Source organism: Telmatherina bonti (assembly GCF_933228915.1).
Source record: "Telmatherina bonti genome assembly, chromosome: 4".
NCBI classification, from domain to species: Eukaryota; Metazoa; Chordata; class Actinopteri; order Atheriniformes; family Telmatherinidae; genus Telmatherina; species Telmatherina bonti.
The window spans coordinates 16,036,422-16,056,261 of NC_136622.1; the positions used below are offsets into that span (position 1 = coordinate 16,036,422).

General features: G+C 37.8%; 1 protein-coding gene across 1 annotated transcript in view; it reads right to left on the reverse strand.

The window, feature by feature from the left end:
• Positions 1 to 19,840, reverse strand: part of nphp4 (nephronophthisis 4) — a gene marked incomplete at both ends in the record, with an annotated part of 186,617 nt that overhangs the window by 67,581 nt on the left and 99,196 nt on the right. The window contains 2 exons of the mRNA XM_079239613.1: positions 1,786 to 1,943; positions 8,122 to 8,259. Coding sequence (XP_079095739.1) covers positions 1,786 to 1,943; positions 8,122 to 8,259 — 296 coding nt within the window. The remainder of the gene's footprint in view (positions 1 to 1,785; positions 1,944 to 8,121; positions 8,260 to 19,840) is intronic.

Here is a 19,840-nt window from a genome sequence, read left to right on the forward strand (position 1 = left end):
TTTTGCACAACTATGGTAACAGTCATAACTTATACTTTCAACACTGACACCAGACACCGTGGAAATGATAAACACAGCTGGCTAAAGCGCCGGCGAAGGAAAATGAGCAATAATGTTATCACAGCACTAACTCCTTTGTCCACTTGGTTAACAGTGGAACCAACGGTGGAAATTTTGTCCCAGAATGAAGCCTTGATCAAATTAATTAAGATGACAACAGTGGAGAAGGATGTCAATTGTGTTTTTCTCTGCAGCTGTGTTAATTTCATGCTTTCCATCTCTTCCCCAATGCTCAAAGTTGCATCTTAATTTAGGCCCAGTGGATTAATATTCACGCCATCATTTTTATTTCAAAAGGGGGTTCCATCAGATATGCACCGCTACTTCAATTAAACTTCTTTAGACTTTATTGTTCTTGTCAAAGAAGTGGGTCATTCCTCAGTGAAAACATTCAAAGAGATGTTTTGGCTCCGAGTGAAGAGGCAGAGATGTTTCAGTCCACTGAACTGAACAGGATCGTGTCTGGATCCAAACTCTGGGATTGGGAAAGTGTTTCAGCGCCAGCTGCTTATTTACAGACTCCCTGTACTAATGCACTGCCTCGTTTTCTTCCTTGTGCCCATTATTTGCCGAGTTCTTTCTCATTCAGTGTCTCAACTCAATAAAGCTGGCTGTGTTTCCACTGACATTATGTTTGTAAATTGTGAGCTCAGTTCATTGCATTCTGTTGTACTTAATCAAAGTCAAAAGCTCTGCCTTACAGCCCCATTTAACAATGAATGTTCAATGCCGTAAACCTTTAGAGGGATGTAAAGGTTTACAGAAACATTTCTTTAAATGAACTCTGAGCTGATATCTCACACCTACTGGGAACGTGATTACATTGCCCAACACACATGTAGGCAAACAGTGAGGGGAAAAAAAGTATCTCTGTATACAGCAACACAGCCAGCTGTGCTAGTAAATGTTTGTATTAGTGTTAAGGTTCATGATCAAGATATAAAAAAAAAGAATAGCACATAAGGAGCAAAACAGTAAATTTCTATTTTCTATTGTCAAACCTGGATTACAATTATGTAACTATACCATACTGGAATTATATGGTTATATAAACGCACAACAGCAACTGCAGCAAAGAAGCAAAAGTAAATAAAAGGAGAAAATGTGCTGCAAACTCAAGTTTCACATGTTTGCATCAGGTGGCCAAAATGTATTGGTTTCAATTGCCGGTAATGGCTTGAAATGCCCTTCCCGACTTGGAGGTCTTGACCACCAATTCTGTTCCACTCAAGTTGGCGTTCAGCGAAACAATCCTCACAGCAGCAGACCATGAGCATTTATCATTGCTTACTGCTTCACACATAGCAGCTGGCCTCTTTATTGCAACTCGTGTTACGCAGCTGATGCCGGTAACGGCATCCATATCCTACTCATAAACAGCTTTGAGTTACAGAGGACAGCACAGTCCCACATAAACACACACACACACTTTGAGGCCAGAGCAAAAAGCTATAATTATCATGAGGAATGAAAAATTCACAGGCAAAAAGAAGCACATGAAAAATGTTGTACAAAATCAAAGAGAGTTTAAGTTAAGTTTCCTATTTTAGTGAACAATTAATTTCTAGTTTTAAGCTTTAAAACGCAACCATCACTCAGTGTTACTGTAGATAATCTGCCATTTCAAAGCTGCTTTCATAGCGATGGAAACCGTGCATCTTACAGCCGTAAGCCTTCACTTTCAGATACAGATCATTTGTCAAGCAGACAATAGGAACGGCTCACCTAGGCACATTCGTCCCCACTGTAATGACAGGAGCATGGACAGGGGTGAAGGGCAGCTCCTGAAGTGGGTCTCCTTCATCCTGCATTAAAGGTAACTCATCACCCTCATGCTGAAGAGCCATCTCTAGGTGTGCGATGTTGCTAACGGCCAAGCAGCCCTGGAACAAATGCAAGAAACAATAAAATAAATTAGATTGCTGTTTCAATCAGTGGTATTGCTGCAACATGGCAGTGCATAAGCATAATGTTCTGTTAGCTTCTAATAAGGCTGTTCACAATGCATTCAGTGCACTTTCATAGTCATCACTCAGACTGTCATACAGCAAATTCTGCCATCTAATTACAAGTTGATCACACAGAACTGTGGGCAATGGAAAATGTAACAACAAGAAATGACTCACTACAGCAGAACTACAGGCAGGAGGAGGAATCCAAGAAGAGGACTGACTTTATTAAACATAATTGACAAGTAGATGCATTAGAATTTTATCTTAAGTAAAACTGGGTTATGAAGGCCTGGATTAAAGCAATGAGGCAATGAGAGAAAAAGCTTGCAGTGGATTTGTCAAAACTGATTCTGGAAATTGCCTACTGCAATACTCTGACAGCTCCAACCCCATGCTTACAGTAGAAATACATATCTTTAATACACAGCAGCCATATGTCACACAGGACTTAAGGAGCTTACCCTGGTCCTGGTTTACTTGGTCTGTGTCAGTGTGTGCATTGATTCTAATGGCTTATCTACAGCATGTGTTACAAGACTTTAAATAGCCTTGTCCATCAACGTACGATCCTATAGTCACCAATATATTCAGTGGTCACTATGTTTGCATCATCATTGCATTAATCAGGAAATGAGTCAGAGTAAACAGCTTCAGGAGCTTCATTACATTATCATTTAGTCTAAAATGCAAGTTTATTGCAAAATTAGGTGCAAATCCAAGAAGTGACACTCTGCTATTCTATTTCTGTTTAATGATGTGTGGAAAGCCACAGGATGTCAGAGGCAGTGGGAGCATAATTTTATTATATTCACCGTCTCCACGCAAGTTGTCAGGGCCAGTTTTAATGCTGTTGTATGCAGGACATTGCTTTGAGTTTTAAAATATACGATTTGTCTTCCTAGATTTATAAGTAACTGGCCATATGTTTCCCCGACACTGCACTCAGTGTGATCTAGTGCTGCTGGATTTGTTCTGTTTGTTTTATCTGTTTTCTACAAATATTTCTTCTGTATGACACAGCTTTACTTTAAACATAGATCATAAATACATGTGTGATAAACACTAAGACACTAAGAAAGTGCTGCAATGTTGCCAAAGCAAATTCTTACACTATCGTAGGACAGAATATCTGCTATGGATGGATGAGTTTATGTAGTAGATGCCTTGCAACGGAGAGAGAATATGGACTATGCATGCTTTTATCTCTGTGTGATTCAGTACAAGCTATCTCCACTGATCTGCTCTCACTCAATTTCACCAGACACCTAAATGAAGCTTTAACATACAGCAGGTGCTTTGGCAAAAAGACTCAGGGTGAATGAGAAACAGCATTTTGACAGACTGCAAAATAAGAAGAAGAAAAAAAAAAGCATTTTGTGTTCAATATTTGTTTGCAAATTCCATGAAAAGTGCATCTTTTTTGCATAAAAATCTACTGGCTCCCAGAGAAGACACACATGAAACTGGTTTGAGACGTGCGTTTGTTAGAGGCTTTATTACCACGAAAGGATTTCCAGATATTTTGAGCACTATCTAATGCTGATGGCAGCATGTGGTATTGATTTGAAATGCTCACGGTCAGTCTAATGTAGAAACAGCAGGGGACTAAGTTTAATACTGTCTTTTATTGATGAGTTTTTGATAGTTTTGGACATTAAGGGCAACAGCATGATCTTTATATCATGCAGAAACATAGTCATGCATAATATGTGTTTGTGTTCATCATCAGTTTATTATTATTATTCTTTAACTTTACAAATGATGTTTTTGCAATTCTTTTAATATGTAAAGCACTTTGAGCTGCTTTTGCATGAAAACTGCTGTATCAATAAAGTTTAATGTGATTTGATTTGACTTTCTTCTGTTTAATATAACAAAGATGATTTTCATTTTTGTTTTCTTTGTATTGACTATGGGATGAAGTGAGAAAGTCCCAAATTAGTCTCATGATAATAGTGCAAAGCTACAGAGAGAATGTTACATTTCAATACAGTCAAGTTTTGATGAAAACAAATATTTTCTTTTTAGTAAATTAATATATTCCCATAAATTGTGTGTAAATTAATTGGAAAAAGCTTTGTTGCCTTTTAAATATCCTCTGAACATATTTTACTCTAACATTTTGATTTATCTGTCCTGCAATCTTTCTTCATTGACTTGTTGAAATGAAACTTTCGAATTTTAATGTTTTATTGTTTTTATTTAGTTTACTTTATTGTCATTTTATTTACAGCTGTGCATCCTGTATACTCCATTCTTGTATGTCTTTATAAGTAGAAAAAAGTGCAATATAATTTAGGTGTAATAATAATATTGCTTTTTGATGATGTGAAGATGCTCACTGCCATCCGTTTCAATAAAACGGTCGTGACAACTTTTAATTTGACAGTAGCTTTAAGTAGAAGCGAACAATACTGAATTAACACATAATAATGAGTGAAACAACAACAACTTAGTGTTGAGCCTCTGAGCTTGAGAGCTGCTTTGCATTTTTGTTGCAATATATTCATTCAATTTTAATAATTTAACAATTTCTTCATGAACAGTGGATCAAACCAACATCTTCCACTTTGTTGCAGCCAACATTAATCCCATCTTCACTGTCACTGACAGACAAAAAAGGTCTGGAGTGCAAGAGCGCTGACAACTAAAAATGTTCCAGTCAAGTGTTTTCTTTTCTCTAATTTCCTAGTCCTTGACACAAGTGAACAGTTCAGTCGGCCTACAGGAGGACAAGCATGGCAGCAAATTAAGATGTGCTCGCAATAACTTCAATCAAAGGCAAAGTACAGGATTCACACGCATGTTGCTTTTCTGGTTAAAAAGTCCGCTGGATGATAACCCACGAGGACGCTCAGGCAACATGTAGAAGCTTTGACACATAGTTTTAAGAAATGGCTTCACACAGCATCTGAACTTGCTGCCACTAAGCTGCTGCAGTTTGATGACTTTTCAGTGTGCAGTGTGAGTGCTTTTCAGAAAGGTGTGTTCAGCTTTTGGACTTATAGGGGGAACCAAAAGGGTTAAACTGTAAATTCTGCAAGCTGATCTAATGACTGGAAAACCACTTACAGTGTCATTTTCTGTGAGCTAATGGCAGCTAGCGGACAAAGTGTCATACTTTTCCACGACTTTATAATTTAGAGCATATTTCGATGCCTATAATGTGAAATGAAAGACAGGCCTGCACAGTTTTAGCCCTGGCAGAGTTTCAAATGAGCAACCTCAATCAGGAAACTCAATACGTGGCCTGCATTGAAGGTAGATTGTTGAAAATGCTCATTGTGTCAACTTAAAAAAAAAAAACAAAAAAAAACTGATGTTTAGTAAATAAATAGTTGAGTTCACAAGTAATAAAACCTAAACACACACAGTTCAACAGTGATGTGTTTTGCAGCAGCAGCTATATTATGTGCCGTAAGCCTTGTGTTTGCTTAAAAAAGAAAATCTTTAAATAAAGGTTGACAACACTGAGTCAGATTTTTTTTTTCTCAGTTTTTCTAGCGTGTCCCAAATATATACATTTTTTTGTAAACCTGGTCAACACTTTTGGATTTAAAGGACTCAAACTTGGTTGGAGGCCATCTTGTCGTTCAGTAACCTACAAAAGAAAAATAAAATGTCAACAATAAGTCCAGAAAATGCCTCAACTTCCATGTACCAGTGTAGTAATAGAAAGATATGAAACAGATAAGCTGTTCTGGCAGTTTCATAACAACACAACTTAGTGGGTCTTTCAGAACCAAATTGAATTGTGCCTCTCTTTTTTTTTTTTTCTTTTTTTTTTGCCATATTGTGTTTCTGATTATTTTGTTATCTCCAGTAAGCCTGATCCACTGTTCCTGGTTTATTCCTGCAAAATGATCCATAGCTTAAGCTGTGTGGATTTGAAGCAATTTTCAAGAAAACCTATTGAAGCTGCTGCTGTCGAGTTAGAAAAGTGTTTTTAGTTGAGCTGAGGTGTAAAAGCAGGCAGATAGACTGGCGAGAGCACCAACACGGGTTCTGCAATGTACTGGGATGTCAAATGAAGGAAACTGAAGAAGAACAAATGAACCGACATTGATGGATGGATGGTGTATGTATGTATGCATGGAGGGATGGATGGATGGATGGATGGTGTATGTATGTATGCATGGAGGGATGGATGGATGGATGGATGGATGGATGGATGGATGGAACAATGTAATGTCTTCTATTGAAAGCATCTTCTCTTAAAAAAAGGCCAGATCAGTACCTGATCATGTTGACAAATGACTAATAGTGACTTGTTAATTCTATGTTTTTAGAGATCAACTTTTACCTTTAAAATTAGATTCTAATAACTAGAGCTGTTTCTTACAAAACTACTTTCACTATATTGTCAACTTTAACTTGTGGGTGACTCTCCATCCATTTTCTATAACACTCATTTCAGTGTAGGGTTGTGGGGGAGCTGGAGCCTGTCCCAGTGGTTACTTGGCAAGGCAGGGTACATCCTGGACAGGTTGCAAGTCTATTGCAGTGCTAATACAGAGAGACAAACAATGACTCACACACAAACTCACACCTAGGGAGAATTTAGAGCAACCAATTAACCTGACATGCATGTCTTTGGACAGCGGGAGGAAGCCGAAGTACCCAGAGAGAACTCATGCATTCATGGAAGCAAGATCGAAACTCCACATAGAGGCCTCTGATTCCGGTTTTTGCTTCTTGCAGTGTTACATTTGGATGAGCTTGAAGACACTACATAAATATCCAGCAAAGAAGCATCTGAATTCATTAAAACTACTTAATATGACATGGAAACAAAGGGCAACAGATATGCCTTGTGCCTCCTTTGTAAGTGCACCCTCGCCACAAACTGAAAACAAGCTGTCAATCCAAAACCTTTACAATTCAAACACTCGCATTATATCATCTTTTTTCCACATCAAAGGAAAGGAGTAAATACCACATTAAAGATGTGCAAAATGATTTTGATAAGCAGAAAAGAGACTCGTGGTTAATCCTAGGATTACAGCGTTCTGATTTTCTTTGCCGTTCCATGAGATTTTACCACTGTTTCTAATGTGCAGTACACTGATTCCCAAATATATGCATCTTTGTGGGTGAACATTGTCTAATTTAGCAAAGACGAGGCAGCTTTCAAAGGCAAAATGACTCTGCCAGCCAATTCTCAGCAGCAAACACCCACAACTGTGGGGAGCAGGTTACCCCTGCATCATTTCAGGAAATTATTCACCAGAGGTATTAAAATCAGCACGGTACAGCTGACTTCCTCCGTTTTGCTTCAGAATATCTGCTCGCAGTAATGATAGGGCAGTCTCACATGATATAAGCTTGTTAGACATTGTTTTTTGGGTGTTTTTTGCACACTTTCTGATTTCCATCACCTACATGATAGTTCACTGGGATTTGTGTTGATTATATTAGACAGGACATTCATTTCTAATAAAGAAAAAGAAGAAAACTTGCAGCGTTTCAGGAGTAATCCACTAATGGACTGAAAAAAGGATGACCGAGCTCTGTGATTAAAGCAGCTATTGAGGCTCCTACAAAAGATGCAAATGGTATTTCAAAATAGGTGTTGATACATGAATTAGGTAGACGACAAATTAGACAAGCAATCATGAACTATGCAGAAGGGAAAACATAAGGTTATGCAGGACACTGGGTACCTCAAGAAAACCGAGCTAGCCTTTGTTCAAAGATTTGAAAAAGCCAAGTGAAAGAATGAAGTTTCTTTTGATTATAAAGATGAAAAGGACTAGCTTCAACACCTCCAGCAGCTCCAACAGCTCCAGAGACAAAGAGTGAGCAGATCTGGAGTTCAATTTTGCAGGTTTTGTGTATCTGTGTGTGCGTATGTGTGTGTGTGTGTGTGTGTGTGTTTTATGGACATAAGCTCAGTGTAGCAAAGGTAAGAGTATTTTTGAACTATCTGACTAGCCCTGGGAACGTTTAAACCATTATGCTTTATGTTTTAGTGTGTCACTGTTTCTGTGTCTTCCTTGTAAAATCCGGTTTCTGACTAATGTTTGTGTAAATTCCTCATCATGAAGTATGAGTGCAGGACTATGAGGGTGTGTTTTCACATGTGAGCAAACGGGGGTGGAAATCTTACGACGTGTGACAGCTGGTGGGCCGATGCCAACGGGGAAGGACGGAGCAGAGAAGGAAATGACTGTTGCCAAGGCAACGCCGAGCTGGAGTGGCTGATGGTTGGGTAGCGTGAAGTAGCTGCCAGCTGAGACAGTGAGAGCTGCAGAGAAACAATGCAAATGATTCGCTGTTATTATTATGATTACGAACAACAGGGTTTAGAAATATACTCCGCACCAGAGAGACGCGTGTGCCGTCTGAGATGACAACAACAGCCCATTACTCTGCTTTAGCACTCATAAGCCCCTCTCACTTCACCCATTTCCCCACCCAAAAGCTCTTGAAGTAGTAAACTCCCAGCAGGTTGAGTTTAAAACTGTTTGTCTGTGTTCCTCAGATTCTGAAAACATGTGACTGGGGACAGAAGATAATATACCATTTTACTTCAGGGGCTGACTTAAGGATTATAAAAAAAGAAGCATGAAGGAATATTAATTACTACTGATGAGGGACTTGTGAAATGTAATACTGAACAGTAGAGCCTCCATCTGCCTTACATTTTACAGCATACACAGTTAATATTGACAAAAGTGAGCATCCAGGGGCTTCAGCCTCCAGATGTATTAGGATTTCTTCAGATTTTTATAAATATATTTGACTTACTTTATAGCAGTGCAACACATGCACATTAACAACAGCATGTTTAATTAAATGTACAATACTTTAAAATATTATCCTTTGTTCTTATTTTTTGGAGATATTTAAAATTAAATACATATCTAAAGTCAAAAAGGGAGAACTTTATACCACCTGAATGGGGTATAAAAGTTCTGTTTAGTGTCAATGTAATCTAATCTATTCTTCATACTTTTCTTTTATATATCTTATTTATTTGGCAGAAACAGCACCAAGTAAGACCTAGTTGTCATTTTCCTGGTTACCTTTTGCTAACTTTGGTGAATATCCAGGAATTCCCATGTTTTGCAGGAGATATTGACCCCCAGCCCACAAGTTTCCTCTTAGATAGATCTCCACTCAAAGAGATGCACTGATCTAATGTCCAAATCAAATTATAATGGATCTTTCAGCAAAATAAAAATGGTTCTACTTTGTGCTGTTGGAAGTCACCCTCTGTTTAAATTAGTTTGCGCTTTCAGGGCAGTTTTCAACTGCAACGAACTTCAATCTGTGCCACATTTCTGTGGAAATTTATCTGAATAAATAAATATGCCAAACTGGGATTTTCTTATTCTTGTTGAATTCTTTTTTGAAAAAAAAGAAGAAGTTCTGCTTGGTCTTCAGCAGATTTGTCTTACGGGAAATTAAGCAGTATTTTCTATAACATTGTATATCAGACCAATAGCTTATTTGATTTACAAGCAGACTCATGATTACCACAAACACGTGGGAAACACACCACTAAACAAACCATATTATGCAGAGCTTAAAAGATAGAATAAAATAAAATACCAGGAAATTCAAGCAGGATAAGTGCACATTGGACTAATCCAAACATTTGATCATTTTAAATTTGGATGACGCACTTATCTAATTAAGTTACAGATAGGCAAAGTTAAACACGAAGTATGCAATCTAGCACACGACTGCTACAGCAGCCAATGTGATCACTCCAAATTATAGTCAAACAAATGGCCCTCTGACTGTAAATAACAACACTGCTTTGAACCATATTGCACAATAAATAAATAAAATGTTCAGCCGCCCTTTTATTTGCATCATATAATAATTCAGCCTCAGTGTGTTATAAGGTTTTAATACTTGTACATCACAACTGTGTCGATTTGTTTCCTATAACAACATTAACATATACTTCATTAACCTCAACTGTGAAAATTGTTTTTCTTTTTTTGCATTTACCTACTTTAACTGAGCCCAAAGAGCAGCTGGGGGTTAAGGGCATGGATCAGGGGCCTACAATGGTTCACTTGATATACATGTTATATATACTTTGGTCCCAAACATACAGTACAAACTGCAATCCTAATTTTAAAATACTATCTAAAATGTCAATAAAGAATGCAACCATATTTTATTCCTTACACAACATAGCCAAGCTACAAGCTAAAAGTGAGCGGTTTTACTGTTTCATGTAAAATATCTGTGCTTCTGTTTAGATGGATGCAGTCGGTGGATGAGCATTGCCTTCAATTCAATTCAACTTTTATTTACATTGCACATTTACCACACACTCGGTTGACCAAAGTGCTGAACAAAGGTAAAATCAAATTAAAAGTACAAATGCTAACAATATCAAAAGCACAATCTTTGGTAGCCCATGAGATAAAGTACTACAGGGACAACAGGTACATAATAAAACACAAATAAATACATTAATAAAATTTCTGTCTTTCTTGTGTAGGTCAGAGTAGATGTTGTGTTAAACTCTTCATGTACTTTTATGGATTGATGGAGTTGATATATATTCTACTGGGAAGAAAATATGGGTTTACGAACTTTGTAAATCATTGTATTCTGTTTACAATCCCAACTTTTTATTTTTATTTATTTATTTATTTATTTATTTTTATTAAATGGTAATATTTTTAATTCCCAACTTTTAAAGTCTACCCTGGTAGATATAAGTAGCTTTAATGTTGGGGGAAAAATCCCACCTTTCTTATTCACCATGAGTCTGTTACAAATCTCTATTGCAGATATATGAATAATAGATTAAAATGCACACCAGTTAACTTCTTTTAAATCAGTGGTTTCAGCAAATGGAACTACATGGAAGCTACAAAAGACACTTTGTATATTGTGTATATCTCTAATGTTCTAGTATAGTTGCTCTTCTGTCCACACGTCCATTTGAGCTGAATCAAAGGCTGCAGATTGAAGCAGTGCTTGGCTACAGAGTATGACCCATCAGCAGGTCAGAGATGCTGACGAGATGAAGGTGACCCTAATCACTTCTCAACAGAGAGGACAGAAAACCACACAAACACTTAACACCTAAATCACCATATTTTACATCACAGTAAGAAAGGGCTTTTTTTCCATGAGAAATATGCTAAGCGGCTACTTAAAACTTACACTTACTTTTAACATGTTCCTTAGAAATACTACTGTTGGTCACAATAAGAGAGCTCCTGTTTCTGACCACAATGGGCTTGACAGGAGTTTGCCCATTCTCTATATTGCCTCTGGGCACTTTCCAACTGGCTTACATTTACTTTCTTAACACCCTATCAAAGCTGATGCAAACAGAGCATTGGCACACACTGCAACCACAGTTGCAAGCCTGTCTGCTGAATAAGAAATGGTCATGTTTATGTTTTGTGACAGCACATTGCAAGAAAAATGAAGTGCAGAAACCAAGCCTCCCACATTTAAAATTGACAACAATGCAGTTTTTAAACATTACAGAGGAGTAGTTGGAAAAGAAAAAACAGCCAGAGTATCGCGTTAAATTAAGTTCTGCTGGTGACTGACAGCACATATCCAACCTCTCAGCGGTGTAACATTTTAAATCAGCCCTGAGTGCGGCATGAAATCAAATAAAATCAATTGCTCATGGCATGATGGAAAAAGGCAGCATTGTTTATTAAAACAGCATGTGTCTATTCGATAGCACTCTAAACATTTGTGGTGGTAACGCTTTGTTTTTCTGACAAAGTAGCTATCAAGGAGTGACTGCTGCAAAGAGAACTTCTCAGTATCACTACAGTAACCTAGCATACCAAAATATGGAGCTATAAACCTGTTCTTTTCTTTCTATTTAGTTTTCTTTCTTTCTTTATATATATTTTTTGTTTTTGTTTACTACTGATTATGGATTTCTGTCCTGAAAACTAGCGCTGTTGCTCTGCATTCCAATCACCTGAAATGCCATATAGAACAGGGGAAACTGAACTTAAACCCAAGTGGCTTCACTTACATACACAAAGTGTCGGAGTGGAGTTTGTTGCTTGTTAAAAGTGTAGGCGCAACCCTAAAATGAGCTGTTTTGGCTGCAACCATTGGTCAAAATGTCCAAAAATGTCAAAGCCAATGGACTGTCACAAGTCAGCCCCTTCGAGTGATGATGAGCCAAATCACATTTTTCACACACATACATGTGAGTCACCACATCCTGCACATGGTGGGTGTGAAAGACACCAGATAGATGCCGTATAAGAGGATCTCTCTCACACACACACACACACACAACACTACAAGAATACGTGGAGTGAGGCAATTAGTAGAGGCATTGCTGTGGCTGCCAATGTTCTGAGCTCAGCCTGTTTGCCCTGACAGCCAAGCAGATCATCTGTTCACATTCTGGCTTCATGGGACCTGCCTGTGTGTATGCATGTCAGTGATTGTGTCCTATGGGAGTGTATACAAAAGATCTTAGCTCTAAATAGTTCTGAGTAAAACATAATCCGCAGACCAATGGCTGAGGGTGAAAAGACCTGAATTCAGAGGAGAAAAGACTAACTTCAGATTAGAATCTAAATTATGAGTCTGCTAGTAGACTTTCTCCAGCTGTTTTCGCAGCTTTGACCCATTGGAGATTGCTCAGTGCTGCTTGCCAACTGTTTGTCAAGTCTTTATCAAACTTCAAGTATTCAAATAAAGAAAGAGGAGTAAACAGACTGAACATATTGCTTTTTAAGGTACGCCATGCGACTACTGAAGATAACATATGATGTAAGTGTTCTATGGAGATATCCCTTAAAATTTTGTTTCACTTTTTGTTATCAGAGTCCCTCAACTGGATTCTTGTGATCTGATTGGACTGGTTTAACTCATCGTTGTTTACAGGATTTGCACCACATGAAACTTTTTTTAAATTCCACATGGAGCTGTATAAGAGTAAACCAAACATCTACATACAATAGGTTCATTTGATTTTTGAGGCCAATCGTCTTCTCTGAAGAAAAATTGTTTTTATTTTTAGTGTCAGAAAAAGAGAAAAAAATAAAAACAAACAGGAAAAAAACTCCTAAATCTGGAGCCAGAAACTACATAGAAAACAACAATAAATAAGAGGCTAACATGTCTAATCTGAAAAAAGCAAAAGCTTTGCCAACATGTCAAATGTGATTTTAAAATTTTCACTTTTCACCTTACAGATTCCAAATATTGATCTTTATTTCCCCCTGTTTAATCCACTACCATGGGTTAATTCTCATTAGCACAAAGTGACGTAGTGCTTCATCAAATGTAGGTTAGCAAGCCTCATTTGTGCTCAGCTCATCATCTGGGTTCATGATTCTGCCCTCCCTGCTGCTCAGATCTACTTTTGCTCTCACTACACTTTCTGTCAGCATGAAGCCTTGAATTCAGCATTAAATCATTGCCAGCTTGTGTTTTTGTAGCCAAAGGTGACCCGTGAGGCGTGGATAGGAGAGTCCACTGGTCGTTTAGTGCAGTTTCACCCAGAACAAGGCTTAGCTTTAGCTCACAGATTAGAAAACAACGTTGCATGTTTGCAGTTTGCCATTTTAACTTTGGAGTCTTTGTTTTCTTGGATTTTAGTTTGCCTAATTATGCCATCATAGTTTATTGAAGATTAAATCATTCACAGTAATGACAAAAGTAGAAGATTAATGTGGACAAAAAATGTGACGTCATTCTTCAGTGATCTCAAAGAATTCAAATTGAGTAGCACTCAGGATTTCTTTATGCACTCTAGAGTCCAATCTCTACTCCCAAGACTTACCTCTGTGTGTGTGAGGTGTTTTAATGAGCCTCATGAATGTTCATTTGACTCTTTCCTGAACATTCATGTGTGTGTGTGTATGTATGTGTGTGTGTGTGTGTGTGTGTGTGTGTGTGTGTGTGAGTGTGTGAGAGAGAGAGAGAGAGAGAGAGAGAGAGAGAGAGAGAGAGAGAGAGAGAGAGAGAGAGAGAGAGAGAGAGGGAGGGAGGAAAGGTAAGATGCTGACATGGACTCTAGCTCATCATGCGAATGTGAGAGACATGTCTGACTTAAAATGGAGGACAATTACCGGGAGATCCGAGAAAAATGATTATTGGAATGGGAACATAAGGCAAAAGAGTCAAGAAAATGAAAGCGGAAAGTATTAGACATGCACGAGAAAAACTCAGTGCCAAGTCATAGTGTGAACAATGGAGGCTGCATGTGAGTCAGAATGACTGATAAGCGTGTGTGAGAGGATGATGAGAAACACACAAGACATGCAGCAGCCAGTTAAATGTCACAAGAAAGGCATAAAGAACAGATGAATCTTTAAACACAAGAAATAAATAAAGCAAACAAATAAAGCTGTTAGCTAATTATAATGTTGACCCAAATTTTACTTTTTTATACGCTCAAATAAATTTGATTACTTTTAGTTTAAATCCTAATTTTCAGCATTCTAAATTAGCACAAGTGCACAAATTAAAATATGTAGTTCCAATTTAAACTTTAAATTTTGCCATTAACGTCCTTTCATACTACATTTATTTAAAAGGACATTGTCTAACTTACCAACAGATGAGATCCACAGATGGATCGGTGCGGCGTCTGCAGTAATGCGGACTCTGCGCCGGTCTGTCGTGGTGAAGAAGGAGCTGAGCCAGAAGTCAAAGCTCTTGATTTACCAGTCGATCTATGTTCATACCCTCACCTATGGTCATGAGTTGTGGGTCACGACCGAAAGAACGAGATCTTGTATATAGGCGGCTGAAATGAGTTTCCTCCGCAAGGTGGCCGGGGTCTCCCTTAGAAATAGGGTGAGGAGCTCATTCATCCTGGAGGGGCTCAGAGTAGAGCCACTGCTCCTCTGCATTGAGAGGATCCAGTTGAGTACTGATGAGCACTGTAGTGCTTCACCCTTACAAACAACTACTGCAACAACAGTTGCTGACATGTATCAAAAAGCCTCAATACTTATGAAGCCATGTCATACTTCATGATGTGCATGAGGAGAACTAAATATGATTTAAACCCGAACTAAAACCCTGTGGGAACGCTTTATTAGCTGCATTTACCATGACAAAACGCCCAGTGTTGAAGCTACTGAAAGCATACAAAGATCCACTTCTGATTGTTATGTAACAAAAACTAACAAAACCCAATGAAACAAATGTAATTTTAGGTGAATTTAAGCAGTACAGTTCACTTACTTGCAACTTCCATTTGGGGAAGGGTCGCCCAATGTTATCCTGTTTTTAGATTCCCCAGTCACACTGCATTTTAAATTCCCTTTTCCCCTTCTTGGTGATGGTGTAAAGGGCTCATGCATTTTTCTAAATGAAATCTAAGCAGATTTCCCAAATAGGGAAAATACGTTCTTATTACACAATGGTGCTATTTGCCCCTTACCAGCAGCTGTAGTTTCAATATGGCTGACTGCCATGGCACTTCCCTACCAGCTTACCCATCATATGTTTAAACAAATCTTGAATATTTCTCTTAAGAGAATTTTTTAAACTATTATCAGAGATTATTAAACACTAATAACACCCATATAAATGCAGACATTGATATTCATCAGGAAACAACAGAAAATGTTACACTCTAAGACAAGTTTTATAAGATCAACTTCCAAACTTACATTTGTTGGAAATTTGAACATTTTCCTTCAGCAATCGCCAAATAAATTGGTTGAGCAGTAACCTTCAAGGTGTATAAAACATGACATAGCAGCAGCTCGGGCACTTTGTAATTTAAGAAGAAACTGTTTTTGCTTGGGTCGACTATGTTTTGTTAGCTGAAATCGATTGTATATATAAACTGCAATTTATTTCAAAAGCATGAAATTGAGTTTCAACTACATGGTGATTTTACCTCTTTCACACCTGATAATAGAGGGTAGAGCGCTAAAATAGAGCTGCACAGTAAGCACAACCCAGACACCCTGAATATACTTTCCATTCTACAAAATAAGAAGCATCAAATATTCTCTGTGAAGAAAACTGGAAAAATTAGATCTGACGGAACCAGTGCCAGCTGCCAAACAAGCAGACTGCCAGCAACAAAGTGAAACACAGTTTCACCTTCGGCCCATAGACTACACGACCACCTGGGTCAACAGAACACCAGCGCGACCCTGAAACACAAGCCTAGTCCTATGAGACAAATCATCAACAACAGAGGCAAACAAACTCAGCTGTTCTTCCAAATGCTGCCTCTAAATACAAAAAGATCTTTAGCTCTGAGTATCATCACAAACCGGGAGGTCGAGGATCAATAATTTATGCAAGCGAGAGAAAGTCATCAGAGCCAACAATGCCAGCAAACAGAAGTAGAGCATACAGCTTGTATACAGAGACTTTTCAAAAAAGGGTTACACTGATTAATCAGCTCTTGACAGCAATGTTGAGGAGGAAAATATATTTTTAAAAAAACAAAAAACAAACACTGAAATATTGCATTGTGTTTTTATGTCAATGACAATGAAAGGAGTGGAGAAAATATGTGGGACAGAGGGAGCAAATTTTTCAGCAGATGAATTGTACAGTATGGTGACTGCCAAAAGCCGTGGCGTGGCTACACACAGAGCTCTCTGTGTCTTTTCATGTAGAGCCCTGGATGGCTATCAGATAAATATCTACACACTGCACGTGGCGCACCAAGGACACTAATGACTGCCGCTTCACATCTTCGTTTACTCGGGAATATGCGTGAAGAGAATTGTGTGAGCAAATGCTGTAATCCTAAGAAACGCATTATCTCATTTTTCTTTTGCCATTTAAGAAAAGTTGAACAAGCTAAAATGAAAAAAAAAAAAAACATTTAACATAAAAAACACTCTTCACATGGTGAAGATGGTGGCAGACAATTGTCTATTCACACATTCAGCACTGAGCCACATTAGCATTTGTATGGAAAACTGATTCTGAATAAACTTTATATCATCTTTATCTTTCTGCTGATCTCCAGAAAATATCCGCCTCTTTAAGGAACTGGATGTTAAGGCTCAGACTACTACTAAAAACAAACTCATAGAAGACAATTTAACTTTTAACTCAGTAAAAGTAGTGTTTTAAAAGGCACCCAAGGCCAATTTTTAATACACACATACTTGACTTAATAAGGCTGAAGGTTTTTCTGCTCTAAGTAATATTGGCTAATGATGGTGCCTTTGAATTCGGTGCACCATTAGGCTGTAATTGCCACTCTTGGCCACAGTGGTCACTGATTTTCTTTTTTCTCTCTGAGATTTACATCAACAGCTTATTAAATCGCCAGTGTTTTCTCTCATATCTTGTGTATCTCTCGTCTGATGCTAAGTTAATTGCTTCTTTTGGGATATCACAGTTGAACTTTAACCCTTAAGCCTCTAAAGTATATTTTATAAGCATCCTCTCATTTGCACTGGGGATAAGTAAGCAAGGATGTCATTGAGCACTAGAACACTGTGAAAATAACATTTTCTTCTAATAGTCATTCTAGCTGTCTGGTAGACCAGATGTTTTGTGAATTAAAAGTCTGAAAATGACTCCTGAGCGTCCTATGCGAAGCAGAATATTCACCACCTTATTTTAAAGTCCTCTAAGAGCTGCCCAGTATGACCAGAGACGTCTCATGTCTGCACCTGGGAGCTGCCCACCTGCAGGAATTCTGCCATCCTTACTGTTTAACCAAAATAAGGTTGACATGTAGAGTTCAAGAGTGCAGTGCTCCCACAGCTCGCAGCCCTTACTGGTACAATTTTAAATGAGTCGACAATCCCGACCCATTTTGGCCCAGCGAGCTTGCACTGAAACAGAGCCAACATTTCTCCTCTTCCTTCGCTGCTCTCTGTCTCAGCGCTACAGCGTGAATGTGTATGTGTGTGTGTGTGTGTGTTTGTGTGTGTGTGTGTGTGTGTGTCCCTAGCCTCATCCTCAGAGAAAGAAAGTACCATTTATCACAACTCCTAGTCTACATTGGCACTTCCACTCAGGCTGAGGGATGATGGTTATGCCCTGCAGCTTAGCTCAGCCAGGACAAACAAACTCACAATATACACAAACACTTTCCTTTGGTACATACAGCTGATGTAAGTATCTTACCAGGAACTGGATGAGTCACCGTAACCCACATTGAATATCATGGGTGGATAATCATGACGCAGTTTCATTTGTTATAAAGTTACAACAGAATTGATCAGTACTATATTGATTGCCTGTGGGAAGCCTCTAACATAAACAGATGCTAATGTGACATTTAATCTGATTGGATGCAACCAGAGATGATTATTATCATCTGTATTCTCACTGCTTCCAAGGTTTCAGTGGTAATTCAAGTACTTCATGACTGGCACAGACATTTTCTTGTCTATCATCAATAATAACATTTCCAACAGACACACTCCCACTCATTTTCATTTTTCTTTTATTTGATTTTTCATACAGCGTTTTTTTTTTTGTTTTTTTTTTTGTTTTGTTTTGTTTTGTAAAGCTATTTCTTAAATATCCAATATTTTGAATCAAACACAGGTGAGATGAGATAAAAATACAGAGGAAGACAGGAATGTTCATAGACACATCCCTATGGCTCCTAATCGCTATGGTGTTGAGAGATCTGGGGCAGATAATACATGTATGCTGACATTTAAAAAAATATATAGGCTTGACCTGCTATATTTGAGGACATAGCAGACGTGGTGTAAGTGTGGGTTAGTCAAGATTTATGACCCTTGTCTAAAGCAGATGGGAGGGGAGCTGTAACAATGTACAGGAGGGTGCTACAGCAGCTTCCTGATCCAGGCAGGAATCATCTTCAGGTCAGTTCTTGACTCAAATCCATTAATAATGCTTGCCTCTGACAAGTACAAACAAGCAGCATGTGTTTGATTTTCTTTCTGCTGTGGTTATTCATTTTACATAGAAAAATAGCAGGTAATAGCAAAATAAAAAGACCTGCATCATGTCAAGCCAGCAGGATGCTATTTATCAAAAAGCATCCGGCTACTGTATATTCCCATAATTTAGACTTTAATTTTAAACCACAGAGCAAGTTTAGGAGTTTCAAGGAGCTGTTTATAAATACATTCATTATTGTGTATTGGGGATACATACACACTTGGCCTACAGGGCTCTCATTAGTTTGACACATTTCACTGGGATTTTGTTGAACTTAGGAGCTTGAAAATAAGTTTAAAAAAAAAGAAAAAGAACAGATATTAAAAATGGAGATGGCTTCTGGAAAGTATAAACAAAACCTTTATAATAAAACAAATGTGATTGTTTATACCAAACTTTATACTGTATGCTAACAGCTGTGTGGCTATGTGTTTGATAGATACTGTATAAATGTACATATAGGTATAGATAATAATATAGATATAGACACAGGCATAGATATAGATATAGACATAAATATAGACATAGATATAGATATAGATGTATAAGTATTCACAAATGACAGGAAATTGGAAAAAAAATGCCTCAATGAGCTAAAAAAGAGACATACACCAAGTTGAAATACATTTTTTCAACTCGTTGCACTCTGAACATTTTAAATATGAGCCACTTTTTTTTTTTTTTTAAATGATTACATCTGAACAAAAAAAATGGGGTTTTTGTAAAAAACTGAAGTACATACACAGAGCCTGCTTCCTATCATAAGCTTTTTCTGAATAGATCATTACCACAAACCTGTTTTAAAAAAGAAACCAGCTGAAATAGACCTGTCCCCTTATGAAACTGGTGGGCAGATCAATGTGACACTTAAGGAGTCAGATATTCTCAAGAAATGGAGGTGAAAATCCAATAAAATGACATTAAGAAAAAAATAAAATAAAATAAAAATTAAGCTGCAAATGACATTCTGTGTAAGCTTGGACCTGAAAATAGGA